The sequence below is a fragment of the Oncorhynchus tshawytscha genome, linkage group LG26, assembly GCF_018296145.1.
Source record: "Oncorhynchus tshawytscha isolate Ot180627B linkage group LG26, Otsh_v2.0, whole genome shotgun sequence".
In the NCBI taxonomy this organism is placed as follows: domain Eukaryota; kingdom Metazoa; phylum Chordata; class Actinopteri; order Salmoniformes; family Salmonidae; genus Oncorhynchus; species Oncorhynchus tshawytscha.
Window position 1 is genome coordinate 9,320,278 of NC_056454.1, and position 24,671 is coordinate 9,344,948.

General features: G+C 41.3%; 2 protein-coding genes across 8 annotated transcripts in view; one reads left to right on the forward strand and one right to left on the reverse strand.

Moving 5' to 3' along the window:
- Window positions 1-4,539, forward strand: part of hdac4 (histone deacetylase 4) — a 234,635-nt gene extending 230,096 nt beyond the window's left edge. For all 7 annotated transcript variants that reach the window (XM_042306738.1, XM_042306737.1, XM_042306740.1 and 4 more), the window contains one exon: window positions 13-4,539. In XM_042306738.1, the coding sequence (XP_042162672.1) occupies window positions 13-52 (40 nt within the window). In that variant the 3' untranslated portion in view covers window positions 53-4,539. The remainder of the gene's footprint in view (window positions 1-12) is intronic.
- Window positions 4,540-19,506: 14,967 nt separating this feature from the next.
- Window positions 19,507-23,850, reverse strand: twist2 (twist-related protein 2). The gene is made up of 2 exons (XM_024388765.2): window positions 23,083-23,850; window positions 19,507-20,160 (listed from the first exon to the last, which is right to left on the reverse strand). The coding sequence occupies exon 1, from the start codon at window positions 23,597-23,599 to the stop codon at window positions 23,114-23,116; it is 486 nt and encodes a 161-aa protein (XP_024244533.1). The 5' UTR covers window positions 23,600-23,850; the 3' UTR covers window positions 19,507-20,160; window positions 23,083-23,113.
- Between the last annotated feature and the right edge of the window lie 821 nt (window positions 23,851-24,671).

The following is a 24,671-nucleotide window of genomic DNA, read 5'->3' on the forward strand; positions in this document are numbered from 1 at the left end:
GTCTTTCTCCAGGAGTGAGGAGGAGCCTATGGAGGAGGAGGTGCCTCTGTAAAGGGATGACCACGCACCCTTTACCATTCAGACACCCATTTAGTCCTCAGCCAACCACTAACCTCCGTTTGAATTTGACCCCAATCCTTGGCCCCTCCCACGCCCTGTCTAGAAGGCACATCAGCCCCGGGGGGGACAGGGGACAATGTTGAGCGGTTACGAAACGGAAACAGAAGACGACACTATCTCGCTCGTCCGGAGTGGATGGACTAAAAGGCCGCCGATATGTTGTACTGTCTCTATGTAAGGAGGCAGAACACAAGGAGCCTCGGGTTGCCAGGTTTCTTCGGATCTTTACTTCAGGACCAGTGGGTTCTAAGGTGACCTTCAGTGTCCATGCTTTTTTTGTAACAGACACACTCTCTGTCTGAAGTACCACTCCAGACACCGAATTTCTAAGTTAGCACTCTTCTTTCATTTGTCTTTATGTCGTTTGTTCCTTTTTCCTTTCACTGAAAAACAGCAACAGTGCCCTATGATATAATTCCGACACTGTTTACGAACTTTCAGTCGTTACCATTCACAAAAGACTTTGAGAAAAGAGAGACGTCGCAGGGCTTGCTGAAATTTCTGGCCAACTTTTTGATTGGCGAAAGCAGACATTTTTTTGTGTTGCAAGATAGGTACAAAGCGAGGAAGAGAGAGAGCACGATGGACATGTGACCAGGTCTTCTGGTTCGAGATGACAGACAGTAAAAAAGACTGAGTTTGTGCCTTTTTTTCCCAGCCTGGTGGATTCTACGATGAACTCACGACGAAGAGCTTTGCCTTAAATGAGTTTTCGAGGGGAGAGAGGTGCCCTCCTCTCGCCCTCACACCTCATCCCCTTATGTTGTGGCGAGACTGGAAATGCCAGCACGATGGCACATAGACAGAAGGCCCTTGGCATGTTTACCCTGAATTCCCTGTAGCCCACTGTCCCATCCCTGTTCCCTTTGACCTCGTCGTAACCCCTTTACTGTCATTTAGAAGGTAGTTGCCATGCTACACAGGGACTAACATGGTTAGTCTTTTTCAGTGGAACTGAATGGTTGAATCAACGGTTGAAACATCAGCCAATGATGTAGCGAGCTGGTATATAAACCCTTAACCAAATACACGTCACCTCTTCGAAAGAGTTAGCTAGCATGCACTGTAGTCTGTACTAGAGAGACTTGCCATCTTAAACGAGAATGCTGTTCAAAAATAGTAGTAGTAAGACAAGAAATTAAGCCAAAGCGTGACATTGCTATCAGCGCAATAGTCAGGATCCACGTAAATATTGTAAGCTTATAAGACAGATTTTACTATCATGACTTTACATTCAAGGTTGTTCTCTGTGAGGGAATTAGAACAGTTGCCCCATTTTTGTTAACTTTCACCCCTCACCTTTCAAAACGTTCTAATGTCACAACGTTCAGACGATCTTACAGTCATTTAGGGGCAGTAGATACAATGAGCCGTTCTTTTGGCGTTTTGTTCACACACAAAAAAAATGTCTTTGTTACCATGGTGACAGAGCAATTAGACGGACATACCACCTCTGTGAGTTTTCGGAGAGGAGCAAGTGGCACCCATGTTCTCTGTCCACACAGGTGCTCTTCAAGTCAGGTGTCAGGTGCTAGCGAACAGGTTCATGCATGTGCGTGTGTACGTGAGTCACGTCGCAATCCAGTAAGCAAACTCTTTATACACTCAGACACAGTTGTCATAGCTACTGCTAGGAGTGTTTGGGGTTTTTTTTGGTACAGGAAAGTGTATTCAATCTTGTGTGAGACACATTAAATAACTGTATATACAATACATTTTCACGCATGCTGTCCAAAAACTTTCTTACCACATACAGTTGACTTAGTTCTCAAACACCTATAGTGCAGAATATGGAGAATGAATGATATAGTGATCCCTATACGGTGTATTGAACACCCACACCCCCAACTCATGTTTAGCCTCTGGGCAACTACCTTCTACATTATTCCATTGAAGTCATAATCACTTGTTTCTACTTTTGGTAAAGGAGGAAGAACTGGGGAAAATTGATGTTGTTTCTGCATTGATCTTTCTTCCGGATTTTTCCAACGCAGTTGTTTTGATGACTACTTCATTTGTGTGGTTTTTACCAATATTTTTTGGTATTTTTTTATTTGTTTTCATTTTTGTCCTTGTTGTCTTTTGAAGTGGACTTCTGTGTCTCTGTACTTTTCATTTGTATTCCTGTTGTTTTTGTATTATTTTCAGTTCTTTCTCTCTGTTACACTTTCTACAGTTGACTTGTCTCACGACCAAGTGAGAGTTCAGTTCCTTTTCATGGCAAAAGGATCTGGTGTTGTAAGGGGAGGGATGGAGAGAGATGGGGGGGTGGAATTGCAAATATTTCTACTTTGTATAATGATTCCAACAATTGTGTATTTACTATACTGTCTGTTCATAGTAGATTTATATATGACAAAAAAAATCTAAAAGTATATTATATATTATAACATATTACAATCTTGTTTTGGGAGGAAAAAAGTTAGTATTGCAAGGTGATTTGCTCATGTTTCATTCGCTGGTCTGGTTTGGCACTTCCTGGTGTTGCAGAGGGCACTGTTCATTATTCCTGGATGCCTTGGCTGAGGGTTCAGTACAGTAGCATCCCATTTGTTTCTTTACAGTGTACACCACTGACTTAGGCTCTATTCATACTTGACACTACATAGAAAAGTTGAAAGGTTGTTCCCAAACAAGGGACAAGTCACTTGTTTCTGGAGCTCTGATGTCTCCTCCATTAAAACACTGACAAGCATGAGTTTACAGTGCGAAGACCACTGGTATTGCACACACTTACATAGGTAACATTTTCTGACCAACAACCAAACACTTTTAACTGTGTTTGTAAAACCTTCTCTATATTATCTATTAAAGGATGTGTATTTCAGTAGGGTTTGCCTTGGAATGATTACACAAGGGTTGCCCTGTAATGACTAAACACTATAAGCCCAAGGGTCATAGTTAACCCATCAATAGTTCCCCTCTCACCCTTTAACCTCACCCATCCTGCCCAAACCGCCCCTCTCCTTTGACGGCTGAGGAAGATGACTAGTGAGGTCAAGGGTCATCTCAATGGACCCAGTCTCATCCAAGGGGTACAGACTATGAGTTAAAAGTCCAGTCTGCGTCTCAATTGTTGTTGCTGTTATTGTATTGGGGGCCTTTTTTATAAGCTATCATCCAGAGCTCTCCCAGGATGCTTGGAAACACGAGTCACAGCAATGGCCGCCATGGCTTAGTCACTTGTATTCAAACAATATTTTTTAAAGGGACTATATACTGTCTGGTTATCAGCATGTCCAGATAGTCATTTGAACATGACCTTAATCATGCTCAACAAAAGACATTCCATTTTGTTTTGTTTTTAATTGTTTTATCATGGGGGCATTATTTTCTTCTTCTTCTTCTCCTCCTGCTTTTTATCCTCTCCTCCAAACCAGGCCTGAGGATTGTCTGTGGTTTATTAGAAGGGCCTGGTTGTTGGGTTACTGCACTCTTCCACCACCTCTGTAACATATCTGCATGGTTTGTGTGTCTGCATGCCTGTCTCTGTCCCTGTAACATATCTGCACAAGGAAAGAGCACTGAATGGACAGAAGTACGTTTTTTACAACAATATCGGGATTTGAGAACGAGAGCATGACGTGGGAACTCGTTCTTTTGCTCCTCTGTTTTTTTCTTTCTTCCCGGGAGCGACGATGAGGAAGAACGATGCTCCCTGTTGGTCTGACAGATATGCTTTTTACCTGTGAAAATGTTCAACAACAAATTGAATGACTTTGAATATTTCACAACATCTTTATCTAGCACTTGTGACATACAGACAATGGATTTTATTGTATTTATGTAGAAAAACTGTTTTAGGGAAACTAAAGACGGGACAACTGCATAGACCAACTGATTTTTAGTCTGGGGGGGTGTTATCATTCTGGGGGGGTGTTATCATTTGAGGGACGGACGGGTTTTGTTTCGAGACATCTGGAGATATCAAAGGGCTCTGTCCAGATGAATGGTCTATATCGTCGTCAGGGTTGTCCATTCCATTTCAGCCAGTAATATCTGTGACCACTGTGGTTTAAAAAAAGAAAGAAAAAAAAGAACAGTTCTAGGTTTACAAAATGTATGACATGCATATTCTGTTTTTTGAATTGTCTTTATCTCTCCATTGTTACAGAATAGTGCTTTTTTTCCTGGGTCCTTTCCTCTAACATTTTCTCTTTGACATCTACACTATAAAATCTAATGTTTTGGGGGAAAAAACACTGTCGTGTTGTTATTTCCTGGTTGGATATGGTGAGATGAGTGGTCTTTGGTTGAACAAAAAAAGGAAAGGCTAAGTGATTGTAATGCAAACTCGAGGCCCATGTTGAATCATACATGAATCGGTACTTGAGTCATGTACCCAGGTACTCGCAAACTTCAGTGCCTTCAGAAAGTATTCACACCCCTTTTTCCTGAATTAAAAATGTATTACCTGTAGATGTTGTGTCACTGATCTACACACAATACCCCATAATGTCAAAGTGGAATTAAGTACTTAAGTAATACTGCAAAAAAAGTGGCAAAGAAATGTACTTTTTGTCCTGAATACAAAGCATTATGTTTGGGGCAAATCCAACATATCACTGAGAACCACTCTTCATATTTTCAAGAATGGTGGTGGCTGCATCATGTTATGGGTATGCGTGTCATCAGTAAGTACTAGGGAGAAATTGAATACAGCTATAAGCACAGACAAAATTCTAGAAAACCTGGTTCAATTTGCTTTCCAACAGACACTGGGAGACAAATTCATCTTTCAGTATGACAATAACCTAAAACACAAGGCCAAATCTACGCTGTTGCTAACCAAGACAACATTGAATGTTCCTGAGTGCCCTAGTTACAGTTTTTACTTAAATTGCCAAGAGTATCTATGGCAAGACTTCAAAATGGCTGTCTAGCACTGATCAACAATCAACTTGACAGAGCTTGAATTATAAAAAATTTAAAAAAGAGCAAATATTGTACAATTCAGGTGTGAAAAGCTCTTAGCAACTTACCCAAAAAGACTCACAGCTGTAATCACTGCCAAAGGTGCATCTACAAAGTATTGACTTGGGGGTGTGAACACTTCTGTAAATTAGATATTTCTGTATTTAATTTTCAATAAACATTTATAAAACATGTTTTCACTTAGTCATTATGGGGTATTGTGTGTAGATGGGTGAGAGAAAACAAATCCATTTTGAATTCAGGCTGTAACACAACATGTGGTGTAAGTCAAGGGGGTATGAATATTTTCAGAAATGATAGTTCTATAATATGTCAATTGTGATGAGTTAACCCACAAAGTACATGCATAGAAGGCATTTCTTAGCCGCTGTGATGTCGCAAGTCAGCTTTTTGTTGTTATAAATCTGTGACCAAGCAAATAGTAGAGGGACACATTCATTATTCTGGAAGTGGTTAGAGAATGGCTAGGGGACATTTTTGACCCTGTCTCAGTGTATGAGAAAACACATTCCAATCCACACTTCAACCAAAATATTTTGCACTGATCTTGAAAACGAGGTGACACCCTGTGAATACTTACAAAATCGTTCTACCACTACAACTAAATAAATGTTATGCTTCAATATAGGAATACCTCCTTTCTCCTTTTAAAGTAATTCTAGATCTGAAAGGGATGAATTGATGAAACCGAAAGCCAGAAACCTCTTTTTTACTTATCAGTAACCATTTATATATATATTTTGAATGTCAAAAAGCAATCTCTAAATAGTCATTTACACATTTATAAACACTTAAATTATTTATTAATGACTTGTAAAATAATAAGTATGTTCACAATTTGTATGTGGTTTATCATTTAAACCAGTTATAAAGTAGTTATTGTCAACTCGTAAGATGATTGATTGATTAATGTTTTTACTCATCATTTAAATGCAAACGTGTTTATATATTTCATGAATGGGATATTTAGTCAGTGTTAGTGAGTGTATTCATACATGTGAGCACCTGCATTTACTAGTACATCATGTTGATGATTAATGTAGATTCGTATAACCAACTTCTTTTACCGTTGCATGTTTTAGGTTATTTGTAGCCATTGGTGGAGAATCAAGTACTGTCTACTAAATGGTTATAAGGATCTATCTTAATCATCAACTAATATGTTAGTAAGTGCATGTATATTCAGATTTTCAAATGCACTAATGTTAATAAATATCCCATTCATGACATAACTGATTAGAAGTACATTATTAAGCATTTACAAATTGTGAACATACTATGATCAAATACTTTACTAATTACAGTACAAATCATAAATACGTACTTTAAAATAGTGTTTTTTTAAATACGTAAATTACTATTTAGAGATGACTTATTGTCATTTCCAAATGTAGGAATAATGATTCATAAATGCTATGTAAACTCTTTACAAGCTGTTTATGAATGGTTTATTAACCAACCTTAATATAAAGTGTTACCTACTTAGGTAATCGCTTACAGATCAGTGACTACCTCAAGGAAGGTCAGATGGAAGGATGCATCTCTAAATTATTGGAACAGGCCCCAGAATCCTACAGTAGGTATTTAGTATACTGAAGAGAGCAGCTCCCTTAACCGTACTGCCATGTGCACTAGCAGTAGAGGCTTAAGGCGTCCGCATGCTTCCCAGCCTAAACAGTTTGGAACAGTTTGTGCACATATTATGACAACATTTTGTGAAGTTTTTGTTTGGCTTGGTTTTAGGCAAGGGTTTTTTCAGATGTTCGTGCACTCACACAAAAAATTCTCGAGGCAAGTCGAAGTCAGTAGCCGAAGTCTACGCCCCTTCGTTGGTGACAGGCAGCAGTAGGGATTCTTCAATTAAGTGTTTGTTGTCACTCAACGAGAGACGAACAATTTTCATGCAAATTTTTTCACTTGAGAAGTACTGAACCAAACATTTAGTTAATATTGCGCGACTAAGAGCTCCTTGGAAAAACGTCAAAATTAATCACAGATTTATTTAGTTTTCAATCATTCTGGCTACGGTGTCTCAAAATGTACAGTATTGCAGGTTTTTTTTTCTCATTTTTTAATCAATGTTTTTTTTTATGGAGAATGCGAGCACACTCGTTTGATTCGCGTAGCCGAGGTTGGCTAGGCGCCAGCCAAACTGAAGCATGCTGATACCTTTAGGCTCGAGGCTTCACAGTAGCCACAAGCAGGCTTAGCCACCCATTTGGAAGAGTCAAAGGTCAACCCCAGTGTCCAAATAAACACAAGATTGTCTGTGTTTGTGGGTTGGGGGGGGCGGCATTAATACAACACTCCAAACAAAAACAGATCCAAGCCTGCTACTTGTCAGTCAAACACTGTAAAAGTACCACTGTTATACGGTCTTCCTTAGTCTTTCCCTGCCTAAATGCAAACAATGTCGCTGGTGTCACAGTGGAAGTGATGTTTGAATATTCATAAATCAACATGGTTGGAGTACAGTAATGTGGCAAAGGCAAAGAGACCTGGACAAGTCTCGAGCACCTCTATAGGAGCAAAGCAAACTGAGATGTGAGTGACAATATTGACCATCTCACAAGATGTGAAAGAGACCTGTCAGGAGACCAATGAGACTAACAAAGCCGACATGAAAGCGCAATAATGCGCTCCTATTTTAGGGGTCCTGGGTCGCTAAGACGGGGTAACAACCGACTGTGCTCCCAGCACGCAGACCGACCGTCTCGCTGTCAACTCCAAACGTCCTGCTGATTACTTTGCGTCGTCCCACACTGCAGGCGGCTGATCTCCCCGACCCTTGAACGTCAAAGAAGGGGCAGGGCTCTTCCCCCTTTAGTTACGACACATCTTGGAACCTCTCCTATGGCCAGCCCACAAAAATCAAAATGGTCGCTTCTTTCCCACAACAAAACTCCCCAGAAGGCAGGGCCATTGGTTGGCAGAAAACCCCCGGAAAACCCCCAGCTATTTTCCACCTCATCCCACAATGACAGTCCCATCTGTGGTGATTATCATTTCCTCTCCCTCTCTCTCGCTCTCTTTCCCCCTCTCTCTTGCTCTCTCTCTACCCATCTTCCTGCCTCCCCGTGTCAGTTCGCTCTGTCATTACCAGTTCCCATATTATAAAAGGCCTCGTATCTGAATGTGGCTCATCATTCCCACATCATTTTTAATTGCAGGCCCGAGTGGCCGTGGTGGCTATGGATAAGGTCGAGGACAGCTGGGGGATGACAAGCGCTGAAAATTACAGATCACAGTTATCGGAAACCCTAACCATGTGACCTACAGGCAATAAGGATGGCGTATTTATGACAGGGGCCCCAGCGGCGAAATTCAAGTATCTTGTCCTTCGCAAACATACACACACATAAACGCACACACACACACTGCTCCCCATGGGACAATAAGGAAGGATTTGTTATGTAAGTTATATGGTGCGTCAGGCCAGAGGAACAGAAGGGATGGGCCTCCGGGTCACAGTGACCGGGTGAAGATGGACCTAGTATCTCAGCTCTGTCCTGTCTCACACACACATTGCTCTCTTACTGGGCAAGAGCTGAATGGGACAGTGTTTAATGTGAGACGCTTCTCCAATGGTTGTTTTTTTCCCAATGTGTGTGTGTGTGTGTGTGTGTGTGTGTGTGTGTGTGTGTGTGTGTGTGTGTGTGTGTGTCCTCACAAGGATAGTAGAACAAGGAAGACTTAAGACAAGTTGGGACATTTTGCCTGTCCCCACGAGGAAAAGAGCAATTTTAGGGTTAGAAGTTAGGGTTTGGGCTTAAGGTTAGGGTTAAGGATTTTGAATGGGAACCAATTGTTTGATCCTCACACGGATAATAAAACCTGTGTGTGTGTGTGTGTGTGTGTGTGTGTGTGTGTGTGTGTGTGTGTGTGTGTGTGTGTGTGTGTGTGTGTGTGTGTGAGAGAGAGTGAGTGCGTGCGTGCTTGCGTGTGTGCGTGCGTACATGTGTGCGGGCGCATCTGTTTGTGTTTCGGTGTGTGTGTGTCCTTTCGGTGTGTGTGGGTGGCTCAACACTAGACTAAACACACAGCAAGAGAAGCAAACCCCACACCACTTTTCAAATACACAACACGGACCATCAGACCCCTAACATTGCCAATGGAAGCACACAGTACGTTGCATGGTGGCACTCCCAAAATTTTTAAACGGGGAAGTTTCACCCAAATTCTATTGTTATAAAGTCGATCTCCACTAGACTATATATGCATGTAAAAATGCATTTACAATGATGCCGTTACATGCCAGAAGAATGTCATGCAAAAACCTACAATTGTAACATATTTGAGTTTCACTTGTCTTCAGGTATGAATGTCTTTCTCCTCGGGACATTCAAATGTTTTCCCTGCATCTTCCTTTTTGAGAGACTTCAGAAGTAGCCCACAGTGCTAAAGCCATATTTTTCACATTAACTCTCCACACACACCTTCTGAAGGCACACACAGAGCCAAACTTACCTCAATTTATGCCTGTTGTGTAAAACCAAATTATACAGCCGACCTATCACCTTCCTGCTCAATGAGATAAAAAAAAAAAATGGAACATGCGAGAGAAAGGAGGGGAGGAAAGGGCTTTACCCCCTCCGAGTAGTTTTAATTTTAGCTCGGCTCAGATCATTGGCACCACAATTCCCCCAGGCAGGAGTAACCTTGTTAAAGAGACTGTATGTTTTATCCTATAGGCTCCACATGAGGAATACATTACCACATGCATTTGTTACACACACACACTCTCACACACACACACATGTCCAACACACGCACTCACACATCCAACTCACACACACACACACATACAACACACACACACACACACACTCACACACACACACGTCCAACACACACACGCGCACATGTCCGACACTCCCACAGCACACACACATCCCAAACTAAACAAAGTTGTTGTTTGCTTTAACAATAGCTATAATGATGATCTGGAAGAAAGTGTCCCCAATTGTGCTTGTAAAGGTAATTACTGTGTTAGTCATCCTAGTTCTGTTATTTGTATTTCAAACTTTTAAAAGTTGACTGCAAACTATTCATGTTAAACTATTAATTATTTTTTTCCCCAATTGACCATTGAACTGCTGTGCATATTGTAGATTGTTATTGAACATTTTACCTTTAGAGGTATAACGACACAATGCAAGTTAATGCCAAGACATAACTCGTCATGTCACCTTATGATGCTCTGTTATTTAAGTCACACTGGCTGAAAGAGGAGCACCATCTATTCAAGTTGGGTGTGTGTCTTGTTCTCGTTGTCCTTTGTATTGCAATAGATGTTATCTAGATATAATCTCATAAAAGGATGTCACCCATCTTTCATAATACATGATCTAGTAGATGTGCTTCGCGCGCAGTACTGTGTACGCAGTACTGTGTACGCAGTACTGTGAAAGGACTGAAGGTCAGAATATTAACGGTTTTGCTTGGAATGATGAGATAAGAGAGACAAAATATTTTAACCACATCTCTACTGGAATACTTTGTTGCTTATTCCAACTAGCTACCACTAGGGGGAGGAGACACACACACACACACACACACACAAACACAGACTGTATTGTGCACTAACCATTTACTATCATCCTGTATCAGTTAACACTGAACTGTGTAAGAGATGAGTACTCACTGTGAAGGACATAATTGGTGAAAGCATGGAAGGAGAGGAGGGGAGAGTGAACACAGAGTGAGATAGTGAGAGCTTGGAGGGAAACAAGGAGAAAGAGGGAAGAGGAGAGTGAGTGAGCTCGTGGGAGAGGGAGAGAGTATGGCAGGATGAGAGAGAGCGAGAGAGCAAGAGAACATGGCAGGAGAAAAGGACAGCGTGAGTGAGAGCGTGGGCTCCTGTGGTAGCCTGACCTGTGCTGACCCTTGGTGACCCCGGGGTCAGAACCTGTACTAATGAAGAGGAAAGTGGTGTGGTGTGCAAACATGTCACAGTGAGGGGCTGGGCCTGGGGCCAGATCAAGTTTCAGCCACAGAGGTGACCGGGATCAAGGCCTTCTGTTTAAACTGTTACAAATCACACAGGCTGGACACACAAGTCCAGCTCTGACCATAGACAGAGACTGCAGTGAGTTACTGCACCAATGGTGGAATATATAGGTGAAATTCAAATCAAATCAAATGTTATTTTATTTGTCACATGCGTCGAATACAACAGATGTATCACCTTACAGTGAAATGCTGACTTACAAGTCCTTAACCAACAATGCAGTTTTAAGAAAAATACCAAAAGAATATATAATTAACAGAAATAAAAGTAACAAATAATTCAACAGCAACAGTAAAATAACAATAGTTAGACTATATACAGGGGGTACCTGTACAGAGTCAATGTGCGGGGGCACCGGTGTCGAGGTAATTGAGGTAATATGTACATGTACGTAGAGTTAAAGTGACTATTGAAGTGACTATGCATAGATAATAACAATAAATAAATGCAAATAGTCTGGGTAGCCATTTGATTAGCTGTTCATGAGTCTTATGGTTTGAGGGGAGAAGCTGTTTAGAAGCCTCTTGGACCTTGGCGCTCTGGTACCACTTGCCATGCGGTAGCAGAGGAAACAGTCTATGACTAGGGTGGCTGGAGTCTTTGACAATTTCTAGGGCCTTCCTCTGACACCGCCTGGTATAGACGTTATGGATGGCAGGAAGCTTGGCCCAATGATGTAGTAGAGCGCACACACTACCCTTTGTAGTGCCTTGCAGTCGGAGGCTGAGCAGTGAAGCAACCAGTCAGAATGCTCTCAATGGTGCAGCCGTAGAACCTTTCGAGGATCTGAGGACCCATGCCAAATATTTTCAGTCTCCTGAGGGGGAATAGGTTTTGTCGTGCCCTCTTCACGACTGTCTTGGTGTGCTTGGACCATGTTAGTTTGTTTGTGATGTGGACAGCAAGGAACTTGAAGCTCTCAACCTGCTCCACTACAGCCCCGTAGATGAGAAATAGGGGCGTCCTCATTTTCCTGTAGTCCACAATCATCTTCTTTGTATTGATCACGTTGAGGGAGAGATTGCCAGGACAACAACTGAAGGGCAAAGGGGATAGGATATGTTCCCTACCGTATTATGATTTTTTTCCAACATTTTCTAATTGTATGAGTGTACATGTGTACGTGTGTGTGTACTGATACACGTGTGTGTGTGTGTGTGTGTGCGTGTGCGTGTGTGCATGTCTAGTTAGCACTTTAAACTATGCCGTCCTCTAAGCAAGAGTGTGTGTGGGACCAGAGGGCCCAGGTGTCTGAAAAGAAACCACACTATTAAACCCACTTAAAAGGCTGACAAACAGAAACCAAACTCCTAGGCTGAGGCCTTGGGCTGGAAGGCCACTTCAGTTCAGTCCGGTGGGTTATTTCCCCAATGGCTGCCTGGCCCGCATTGGCATTCCTCCACCACTGCCTTTTTACAGCCATCTTTACAACCACTTTAGTGTTCTTAACCCATTTTCTTGTCCAGTTTAATTCCTCCACTCGGAGAGCCGGGCGGAAATCTCCCTGTGGTGGAATGGAGTGAGAGGGGAGGGGCGGGGATGTGGAGTGGTGAAGAGGGGGAGGTTTGGCACTCCAAAGGATGAAGGGGGAAGGTGGCTTAGGGGAGACACTGGGACAGAATAGAATGGGACACACGCTTGCACACACACAAACCACACACACCTCCTGTAGTGCTTGGACGGTGGGCAAGAAATACTCTATAGCGACACCTCTATTGCATGGATTATCAACTAGATTCAGCCGCGGGTAATTTTTTTCTGGAGCGGCTGGTCAGGGTGCAATTACAAGTAGTTTGTAGACTGCAAATTGACCGCAAGAAGCCCAAACAGATATGTTTGACTAAAATATAATCATTTTAAGCCTTGCTTATTTGTATATGATCTTATCAGTCTCTCTATTATGTGTGAGAATACTTGGAAACAGATTTCTTAAGTTAAAATCACTTTCCTGATTTCCTGGTGTTTTTACAGTCTTTTATGTAAAAAAAATAAAAAATTAAAAGCTCAGAAAGCTTGTGGGGCCACCCACAAGGGTGAGAGCAAGAAGAGAAAGAGAGAGGGATGGGAGGAGGATGGAAGATGGAGGATGGTTAGGGATCCAGTGTTTGGAGCTCCCTCCCTGGTCATCTCATCCATCCATCTCTCTGGACTCCTCCACTCCTCTGTGCTCAAAGCCCAGTTTCCAGTACCTCATCACTTATCCCTTGCTCTGACAAATGACAGGGGATTTGCTGAAGACTCTGTTTTCAGATGGAGTGCTAACCTCAGTTTGTAGGGGTGTTTATGTACAATGTAAGCAAGCCCCACCTGGCTAACACACTGTGCCACACACACGCCACACACACAGCTTTTATACACTATCGTGCCGACCCAAACACAGCTTAGATTACTTCTCACATTGTCCTTTTCTCCACAGTTCCAGCAACTATGGTGGGTGTGTAACCAGGCCAACTCAGCTTGGTTTGGCTCAGTATGGGAAAAGCCCTATAAGCATGTGGATTCACACACTGGAAAATATGACTTTTTGGGCTCTTACAATGAGTGAGGCGACACTGACCTCACACCCACACATTTTGTCAGCCTGCCATCTACCGATATGAGGACTACTGTCAAAGTAATAACACATCACCTTAACGACATAATGGCTGTCACAACATACCACCATGGTAGAGACAATCACCTGTCATGTTACACAACACTCATAACAGATGGCACAAAAAAACACGACAGTATTAAATCAGCCGACAATGTTATTACTCATGTTATGTCATGTAATAGTATTCTCATGACAGCTTTATCACATGGTAAAGCACTAATGTCAAAGTTAGAGAAGTAGCTCCTTCTATCCTTCTGTTGTGATGACATGCTTAGGGCCATCTGCAATGCTGAGTGCAGAATACTACTCTCTACACATGGGTGCAACGTATACCCCCCCCTCCTCCCCTCCCCACAGGCCCTGGTCAGATGATTTGGCCCTCTTTGTAGGGGATCAAAGTATTACCGATCCTGATTAAGGACGGAAAGGGAGGAGGACGAGGAGGAGAAACTCTGTCTATTCCCTTTTGGCTACGGGGGCGTCACATTCCATGTTTTGAGCAGCGTCCCTGGATTAGTGTGAATATTGTTCACACTAATCAGGATCTACTTAAATAGGAATAATAAACAGTACAAGCTAGGCTGAGTGGCTGCCCATATGTCAAAATGAGGCCTGGCAGGGTTAGTGGACTGTATAGGCCTGTATAGGCCTAGCACTGTAGTACCCAGTGCACCACATGCTGTGCACCTCCACTCTCACATACTCATGAAATTAATTTACAAAAATACTACCACTAACTACTTTGACTAATAATGATAAATCTAATAATCATCTTCATCCTCCTCATCATCATAGCAGCACATTAAAACCCACTTGTTTTGTTTGTAAATGCTGAAGCCAATTTTACATCCAGTGGGGAGAACAAGTATTTGACACACTGCCGATTTTGCAGGATTTCCTACTTACAAAGCATGTAGAGGTCTGTAATTTTTTATCATAGGTACATGTCAACTGTGAGAGACAGAATCTAAAACCAAAATCCAGAAAATCACATTGTATGATTTTTAAGTAATTAATTAGCATTTTATTGCATAACATAAATATTTGATCACCTACCAACCAGTAAGAATTCCGGCTCTCACAGACCTCTTAGCTTTTCTTGAAGAAGCCCTCCTGTTCTCCACTCATTACCTGTATTAACTGCACCTGTTTGAACTCATTACCTGTATAACAGACACCTGTCCACACACTCAATCAAACAGACTCCGACCTCTCCACAATGGCCAAGACCAACCAGTAAGAATTCCGGCTCTCACAGACCTCTTAGTTTTTCTTTAAGAAGCCCTCATGTTCTCCACTCATTACCTGTATTAACTGCACCTGTTTGAACACGTTACCTGTATAAAAGACACCTGTCCACACACTCAATCAAACAGACTCCAACCTCTACACAATGGCCAAGTCCAGAGAGCTGTGTAAGGACATCAGGGATAAAATTGTAGACCTGCACAAGGCTGGGATGGGCTACAGGACAATAGGCAAGCAGCTTGGTGAGAAGGCAACAACTGTTGGCGCAATTATTAGAAAATGGAAGAAGTTCAAGATGACGGTCAATCACCCTCGGTTTAGGCTCCGTGCAAGATCTCACCTCATGGGGCATCAATGATCATGAGGAAGGTGAGGGATCAGCCCAGAACTACACGTCAGAACCTGGTCAATGACCTGAAGAGAGCTGGGACCACAATCTCAAAGAAAACCAGTAGTAACACACTACGCCGTCATGGATTAAAATCCTGCAGCGCACGCAAGGTTCCCCTGCTCAAGCCATTGCATGTCCAGGCCCGTCTGAAGTTTGGATGATCCAGAGGAGGAATGGGAGAAGGTCATGTGGTCTGATGAGACAAAAATAGAGCTTTTTGGTCTAAACTCCACTCTCCGTGTTTGGAGGAAGAAGAAGGATGAGTACAACCCCAAGAACACCATCCCAACCGTGAAACATGGAGGTGGAAACATCATTCTTTGGGGATGCTTTTCTGCAAAGGGGACAGGACGACTGCACCGTATTGAGGGGAGGATGGATGGGGCCATGTATCGCGAGATCTTGGCCAACAACCTCCTTCCCTCAGTAAGAGCATTGAAGATGGGTCGTGGCTGGGTCTTCCAGCATGACAACGACCCCAAACACACAGCCAGGGCAACTGGCTGGAGTGGCTCCGTAAGAAGCATCTCAAGGTCCTGGAGTGGCCTAGCCAGTCTCCAGACCTGAACCCAATAGAATATCTTTGGAGGGAGCTGAAAGTCCGTATTGCCCAGCGACAGCCCCGAAACCTGAAGGATCTGGAGAAGGTCTGTATGGAGGAGTGGGCCAAAATCCCTGCTGCAGTGTGTGCAAACCTGGTCAAGAACTACAGGAAACGTATGATCTCTGTAATTGCAAACAAAGGTTTCTGTACCAAATATTAAGTTCTGCTTTTCTGATGTATCAAACACTTATGTCATGCAATAGAATGCAAATTAATTACTTAAAAATCATACAATGTGATTTTCTGGATTTTTGTTTTTAGATTCCATCTCTCACAATTGAAGTGTACCTATGATAAAAATTACAGACCTCTACATGCTTTGTAAGTAGGAAAACCTGCAATATCGACAGTGTTTCAAATACTTGTTCTCCCCACTGTAGTTAGGCCTTTGGTTGAGTCAAATGGTTTCTCTATTTCCTCCAATAATGACAGTGTATGCCCATTTATATTCTGACTCACACACTCAGCCCTCTTGACTCATTCCATAGCAAGCAAGCATGCGAGGTCGGGTCGACACCATGGCAGTTGCAGTTGACTTTGAGCTTTACCACACCAAAAAAACTCTTCAGTCATGCCGCACCCCCCCCCAATGGTAAAGTAACCTTAGCATTTCAGCGACCTTGCTGAACATGAAATCCTATTTGAGGCGCACACAGCATAAACCTTTACTTTATCCCTTTTACTGCAAATTAAAATGTTGTAGCTTTTTCCGTCTGATTTTACAGGAAACATCTGGGGCTCTAGCGCTGCTTGAGCAGTAGGCCCCAGGCGATTTCCCGTGTTGCTTGGCTGTGAGCGCGCGGGATAATGAGTCGTTATCAAACGCGCTGCCGATGGCCGAACTAGGTCGAAATGGACCTGGCATAGGCCTACTCAGATCTCCACCTGGACCTCGTCCATGACTACCCACGACTACAATGCATGGTCAACCAACAAGACTATAGTCTAATACCGTTTTCAAATGAGCTCATTGGCCTAAACATGACTTTCTTGAATTTGATTAGTTCAACTTTTTAGTGCAAGAAAATAGCCCTAATATAATAAATTATCTAACATTTGATGTTGAAAATACATTTTGTGTCGAGTTTTCAAATTCATAGCGTATAGTTGCCTATACTATGCTAAGAATCGTTTTACACTTGCAAGATATGAAGTGCACAGACCTCTAGGCTACTTGGATATAGGCTATCCATTCATAAACGTTTCTACACTGTTGAATAGGAAGTGCACAGACCTCTAGGCTACTTGGATATAGGCTACCCATTTATAGACTCTTCTACACTGTTGAATATGCAGTGCACAGACCTCTAGGCTACTTGGATATAGGCTATCCATTCATAGACTCTTCTACACTGTTGAATATGCAGTGCACAGACCTCTAGGCTACTTGGATATAGGCTATCCATTCATAGACTCTTCTACACTGTTGAATATGAAGTGCACAGACCTCTAGGCTACTTGGATATAGGCTATCCATTCATAGACTCTTCTACACTGTTGCATGAACATCCATACCTGACTTGTTCCAGGGTTTAATCAATAAGTCACTTAATACCACATAACATGTAGCATTTAATTGCCATTTTATATCTGATTGCAATCAGAACCACATATATTCAAATTCTTCATACAGATTGCAAAACAATGTACCCCTCCAGCCTTAAATTATACATCATTGTAAGATAGACAAAACGTTATTCAAAGAAGGCTAAACATCTGTGCTATTGTTAAATTACATATTGATATTATATTGATAATTATTAACAGGGTGGTATATCAGAACTTATACCATGGGTATGACAAAACATGTATATTTACTGCTCTAATTACATTGATAACCCGTTTATTACAGCATAAGGCACCTCGGTGGTTTGTGATATATGGCCAACATATCACGCTAAGGGCCGCATTGTGTTATGCATAAGAACATCCCTTAGCCATGGTATATTGGCAATATACCACACCACCTCGGCCCTTTGTGCTTAAATATGCATTATTATAAAATAAATGTAAAAAATCGTGTTTCTTCTTGTTGCTTTAATTGAATGGGGTCTCGTTTTCCAGTTGAGATGTAAGATGAGCATACCAGATGCATCTTTATTTTTCAAGTGTTTCCCAAACAAGCAAGTAGAGAGAACATTTGGTAAGTGCATTAAACCATGTGTTGATTCTGTACTGATAAGATCAAAAGAAAGCAGCGCTGCTCTCGGATCAGCTTTCTCCATTCAAATCTTACCTTAAACATTATAATTATTCAACAACAGTGACGACGGATCAGCTCCTAGAGAAAACACTTCGGCTACATGGTAAGAAAGTTCTAACGATGATCTTAACGCTACGAAGTCTCTGGGAAACGAGGCCCTGAACAGGTGCGTGCAATGAATATGGGCCTAAGGCTACTGGATTGGATGCAGGTGTGAGCATGGGAAATAGATAGGCCTATGTGACTTCACGTAACAACTTCCTATTTGAGTATGCTAAAGGCTAGCCTACTGCAGCATCCAAGAGCATCACAACTGGAGAACATTACTGTACATCGCAGGTGCTTCCACTTCAAAACGCTGCCAGATTTCCTCCACCAGGATTTGAACACTCATCTTGAAGTTTATTCAGGTTGTTTGGTGTATGTCTGCCAGTAGTTTTGCAGTCAGGCTTCTATGTTGAGGCATCGTTATCAAAATAGGAATTCGTCTTACATGCCTTAACATCATGGTTAACCACCATAGGTGAGTTTGCTTTTTTTACAAGTCATTTTCATGATATTTCCCGAAGGCGCCATGCAGTGAAATTCAACGTTTTTGTAGGCCTGGCACCTTTTTCAAAATGACAATAACCCTATAATTTGACAATGGGCATGCAAGACAATAAAAGTCAACAGCAACATTATAGCAAGGGTTTGTCAAAGTGGAATGAATGCCAAAACGCTGAACTTGCACTGAGTGACCCGCACTGTGCAAACTGTGTTTAACAATAAGGTCCTTTCACTGTTTAGAGATGTATATCTTAACCAAGTCTGGGAAAATTGAACGTAAACAATTGTGTGCTTTGAGAGTGTGTGGGTTAGATTGAAAGGGAAAATTAAGAGGTCTACTAGGGGCCCGGTATTTAAAAGCTGCGCGATAGTTATTGTTGTTATCTGCGGTTGTTCGGGCTCCCTTGCTCGTTAAAGAATTCCCCTCACGGCATCGCTATTTAAATGATTACGTTGTTATTAAGGCGGACAATACTTTTATATGCCTTTGGTTTGAAACTGGCTCGAATTACCCCCGCTGTTAATAAAGCCCGGCAGTTTTAATTTGACGGTTTTTAGCGGGTGATTTTTTTTTCCACAACAAGAGAAAAAAAAGCTCAACAAAATCTCACACTAAGCAGTGAAAGGAGTGTTTGTTTTCGCCTAGTCTATGAAATTATCCGGAGAAAATATGGCAGAGACCCTTCTACAAACAAACACTGTTAGCGAGTAACAATAGTCATTAGCGAGTAACAATAGTCACACATATCACACAGTAGTGTCGTGGATTTTTTTACAGTCACAAAGAAATAATGCAATTGTTTTTCTTAATTCAATCTCAAACAAGATGCAAAACGATCAGGAGAAGAAATGGTATGGTTTTTACTCAGTTTATTTGAGTTTAAACTTTTTTTATTTATGTAGCCTACTGGAATTATTTACATTGATATATAATATAGGGGATATAGCATATGTCATAATGGCACAATTGCTACGGTATTCTATGGAAACATAAATCAAAGGGCTCAACTTCATCATTCAAAAATATGTCTTTTAATAAATAGGCAAAAAAAAAACGGAGTTGAACATCCATGGAGCGTACTTCAATAACGTATTCTAAATTGCATTGGTCCCTTACAAGCTGAAGATACTTACAGGTATGTACAATAAGAAACATTTATATACTTCTATGTATTGTTTTTAAAAACAGAAAGAAATGTAATTTCCCCCAAAAAAGATCAAATATGGCTTTTCCTACTATCATCACCGACATTAAAACAACGTGATAATGCACCAGTAGACACTAGAAGCGTCATACCACACTGTCTGACAACACTGTCTGAGTATGCAACATGATTTTCAAGGTTATTTTGACTCCTTCTCACACTGTTCCATGTGTTAGGTAATTGCACTCAACGCACTCCAGGAGAGCTGTGTGTCACATTTACGTCTCTTGACAATGTTTCTGAGGTTCGTGGGTTCTTCAATAGATTTGGTGTCTTCATACTTTGTAGAAGTAAACAGTCTATAACGGTAAAAAAATAAATTAAAAAAACACATCAAAATGTTAGCACCAATTACCAATATTACAGATTTATTGCATATATATTATCAAGCAAAAGCTTTACAATATAGTATAACTAATACATCACATGCATAGCTTTATTGCACTTAATTCCTGAAAGAGAATGCTAAGGCTAGCAATGACACCGTGCATTGTCTATTGGCCTTAAGGGTGGCACAAGTGTCTATTTGAAACGTTCACTGGCATAGGAAGTCATTAATGAAACAATTATTTCGCCCTGAGTGAAACCATATGTCAACAACGGAAAGGGATTTCATTTTAAATGTGGTGCATAAACCACAGTGGCCTATGTAATTGCATCACTGGAAAATAACGGAGTGGGCCAAATAGACTGTAAGGGATATGAGCACCTGTCCGTTTTAGGATGTTTTCATTTTTATGGAAGAGTGAACATACAGCATCATAAATCTATGATAAATATTTATGCAGTGATATTATTCCGAAAGTAGTCTATGCAAATGCATTTTACTTCATTCACAGTTGGCTACATTTCCTTTCAGTAATTTATGAGGCAAAGTGTAAATGCCGCAATTAGCCTATATTTCTATTAGACTTTAGATGGCCGTTTTGTTTCTTGAATTCGTTTAATAAATATTACTAGGCTAGAATTTGCTATACATATTGAGTATGTGTGGGTTAAACATATTTGTATTCGTTTTGTTCAATAACCCATGTAAGGGGGAAAAAGAGCTAAGCTGATTACATCAGCCTATAGGCTAATGCACGTATGAGTAGCCAAGTCTCTGGGCCTAGTTTTGATTTGAGCCTCATAAATTGTTGATAATATTTTAATTATGTCGTTTTAATGAGAACAAATGAATGTAAAGACCACATCCCAAGAAAAATAACATGTCATTCTGGGTTTGTCTCTTATTTTCCTTTGACATTCCTTCCTCACACAGGCTAATGAAACCCCAGACAGCATTGGCAGCAGCATTTGATATTGAAAATACGTCCGGTTAAGTTCGAGAAGGACCACCTTCAAATGTACAGTGTTTACACAAATCGCCATAGTGTCGTTTATTTGTCCTCTTTACAGAAGAGCTGGTTTAAAGCCTACGACAACAAAGTCTTTCTGGTGATCGATTGATTTGCGAGTGGGCGGTCTGTAAACTACATGGTTCCAGTCCATGGAGCTAAACAAACCAAAAGCAGGCATTATTTCACTGGAAATATGTCCTTCGCTGTCACGATTTTGAATCCATGTTCAACTCATATACGACTTTAAATATGTTTTCCAATACATCAGTAGCCTACTAGAATTGGTCTAACCTATTCAGAGCAGACATGTCATTTAATAGCATAGGTAAATGTGTGGCCTATACTCCTTTAGAAAGAAGTAGGCCTAGGCATATTAACAATGTTTATAATAATTATTTGAAGCAGCAAACCATTCCTAACCATTCCTATTTGATTTTTGAACATGTAGCCTATGCCATATCAAGGCTCTTCATTCTCAATTTGACAAAATGTGCATTAGATTTACACTACTCTAATTAGGTCAAGGGCACTGGGACAAGAAAACAAATGCATTCAGACTGTTGTGTGGCATGCATAGTGATGGATAAATACGTCTCAATAGTGATGGATAAATACGTCTCAATGACTTGCTTCACAGCGCAAAAGCCGCACAACGTTTTGGGTAACGGTATGCAATGATAAGGGAAGTAGAAACTCTCAAAATACCGTATCCATTTTTTTTTACATGCAACCAGCCAGTATAGATAGCCTTTAGGCCTAATGGCTCAAATATTTAATCAAACGCTGGTTTAAACTCTCGGGCCCAAGCCGAGCGTTGCCATTCCTGCGGCCTCCATACAAGAAAGTTCTCCATTGTGAATGTAAATTACCCATGGTAGGCTGTTCAAGTCTACTGCGTTTTTATGCGGCCAACCACTCTCTCTCTCCCATAGGCCCTTCGTCTTAAAATGTCGTTAAAGAACGGACAAGGACTAAGTGCAAGACTCACATCTCACCGCAGAGTTTAATGTGTTTTCGAGCTGTCATGCCACTCTCAGCTGGGAAAACCCCCATACGTTTCTACCATTATTCACTCCCCCAGTGTCAGTGAAGCTATTTTATAGTTGTCTTTGGTTGCTACCTCGGTGCTTGGCAAGTAAACAATGTTCCAAAACCATTATTTACATTAATAACACCAAGTTTCCATGTCCATAAACCATGAAGCAGCCATATTCTTATTGTGAATTAAGTACTCCATGACCCTCACTAACTTAGTTTAAAGACCGTTTTCTTCTCATTTAGCAAAAGTGTTATTGTCAAGCAATGCTGATGGAGCACTTGTTTAACTGTGTATTAACCTGGCTCATGCTCAGGTCATCCACACGCGTTTCTGCGCGTCAGACTCCGGGTGCGCGCGGACTGGTGAAATGTACGGCATGGATGTGTACAAATGTTATTTGTAGGCTATTGAGCTACCAGATTCATTTGATCATACAAATTCACTGAGCAATTGGGTAGGTTACAATTATTCCGTACATAATTCACTATACTATTGTTATTACCTATAGAATTAGAGGGGACATGGTTTCGCTTTGAAATCAATAGCCTACCTGACACTGACTTTAAGCTAAAGCCACAACCTAATATTTGTTTCCCCCAGGGTCATTAACCAGTGCCACTGCTATAACTACTGTATGTGAGGTTCGCCATTATTATCACTTGTTAAATTTGCCCTATAATGTTCACGAATTTCAACTAGGATATAGGCTAGCCTATAGGAATAGGCCTACTCTTTATGTTCACAACTTGTATGCATAATAATAATCATCATCATCACCATTTTGGACTTATTTTTGGTTTTGTTTCGTCTCATGGGAGGTAAAAGCTGCATTTGCCACCTACCGCTTTGGCAATGAGTCAAGGGCTTTGGGTGCTAGTGCGTTGCAGACATTGACCACGCGCCCTCCATCCTCCACACCGAGAACGCATAACTGAGTCTCTCGTGCGCAACGTAGCTGCAGCTCGACATCTTGTTGTCCATCTCATCGCTTTGCAGCACCTGATAGAGGAAGTCTATGTATCTGGAGGCCAGTTTTAGTGTCTGGATCTTGCTCAGTTTATCCGAGGGTAGAGTGGGGATGATTTTGCGTAAAGACGAGAAGGCTTCGTTGAGCGACTGTGTCCTTTGCCTCTCCCTGACGTTGGCCAGGCACCGCTGGTTCTGCAACTCCTCGTAGGACTGATTGCTGCTTGGACTCGTTTTTTTGCCCCGTTTCACGGAACCCGGACTGCTGTCTTCGCTCGTCTTTTTACTGTGTCTCCTCTTCCTTCCAAATCTTTTCTGTTGTCTGTCCAACTCCTCCTCGCTGGTCACTAGGCTATCCACAGGGGAGATGGGAGAACTTGAGCCCTCTTCCATTTCTCGTTTAAAGAAATGCAAGGATATCGAAGAAAAAACGGTCTCCACTTTTGAAGCCTGAGTTAGAAAATATATCCGAATATGCAGCCAGGCACCGACAGAAAGCCGTTTAAAAAAATGTCTTACTCTACGACTATTCTTCTCTTTACGTCTTGGGAGTCTGATACACTACTTTCAAACGTACGCTTGGCACCGTCCTTCTCTCGCAGGACGTTTTTCCTTACTTTTTGGGGGAAACTTTATCCAAGTTTCAGATGCTAAATAGTTGTCTGAGTGGAGGGGGAGGCAGTATTGGACTCTGATTGGCCAGCTAATAAACAGGAGGGAACAGTCTTAGGTTACACTCCATCATTCTAGCAGCCCAGGACTTCAGTCAGAACATATTTGATGGTCATGTCAAAACAATCAAATTGACAAAAGTAACAATAGGTCTATTATTATTATCTGCAATAATTCATGTTCTAGCCTTCCTATTCCAAATATAGTACGTTTATTTGATAAATGCGTAATTAAAATTATGAAAAGTGTGTTGTTTCTTATTTGGATATTAATGAACAATACCCATTTAATTCCGTTATACTGACTATCTTAATATAGTGACATCAAGATAAACGATAAATATAGGCATAATAACCTAAATATATATAGGCTTATATGTAATCTAAATAATATATAGTTGATATCTCTCTATGATGCATCTCAATAGGCCTTCTATTCAAAATCAAATAAATGTATATTTGTCACATGCGCGGAATACAACAGGTGTAGTAGACCTTACCGTGAAATTCTTACAAGCCCTTAACCGACAATGCAGTTCAAGAGATATAGTTAAGAAAATATTTACTAAATAAACTAAAGTATAAAACAAAATAAAAAGTTCGACAATGAAATAACAATAGCAAGGCTATATACAGGGGTACCGGTACCGAGTCAATGTGCGGGGGTACAGGTAAATCGAGGTTATTTGTACATGCAGGCAGAGGTAAAGTGACTATGCATAGATAATAAACAGCGAGTAGCAGCAGTGTAAAAACAAGGGGGGTCAATGTAAATAGTCCGCTGTTAAGGAGCA

What these genes read in the sequence shown, in the direction of transcription:
- twist2 (XM_024388765.2), bottom strand. Translation starts at nt 23,599, where the DNA reads ATGGAAGAGGGCTCAAGTTCTCCCATCTCCCCTGTGGATAGCCTAGTG.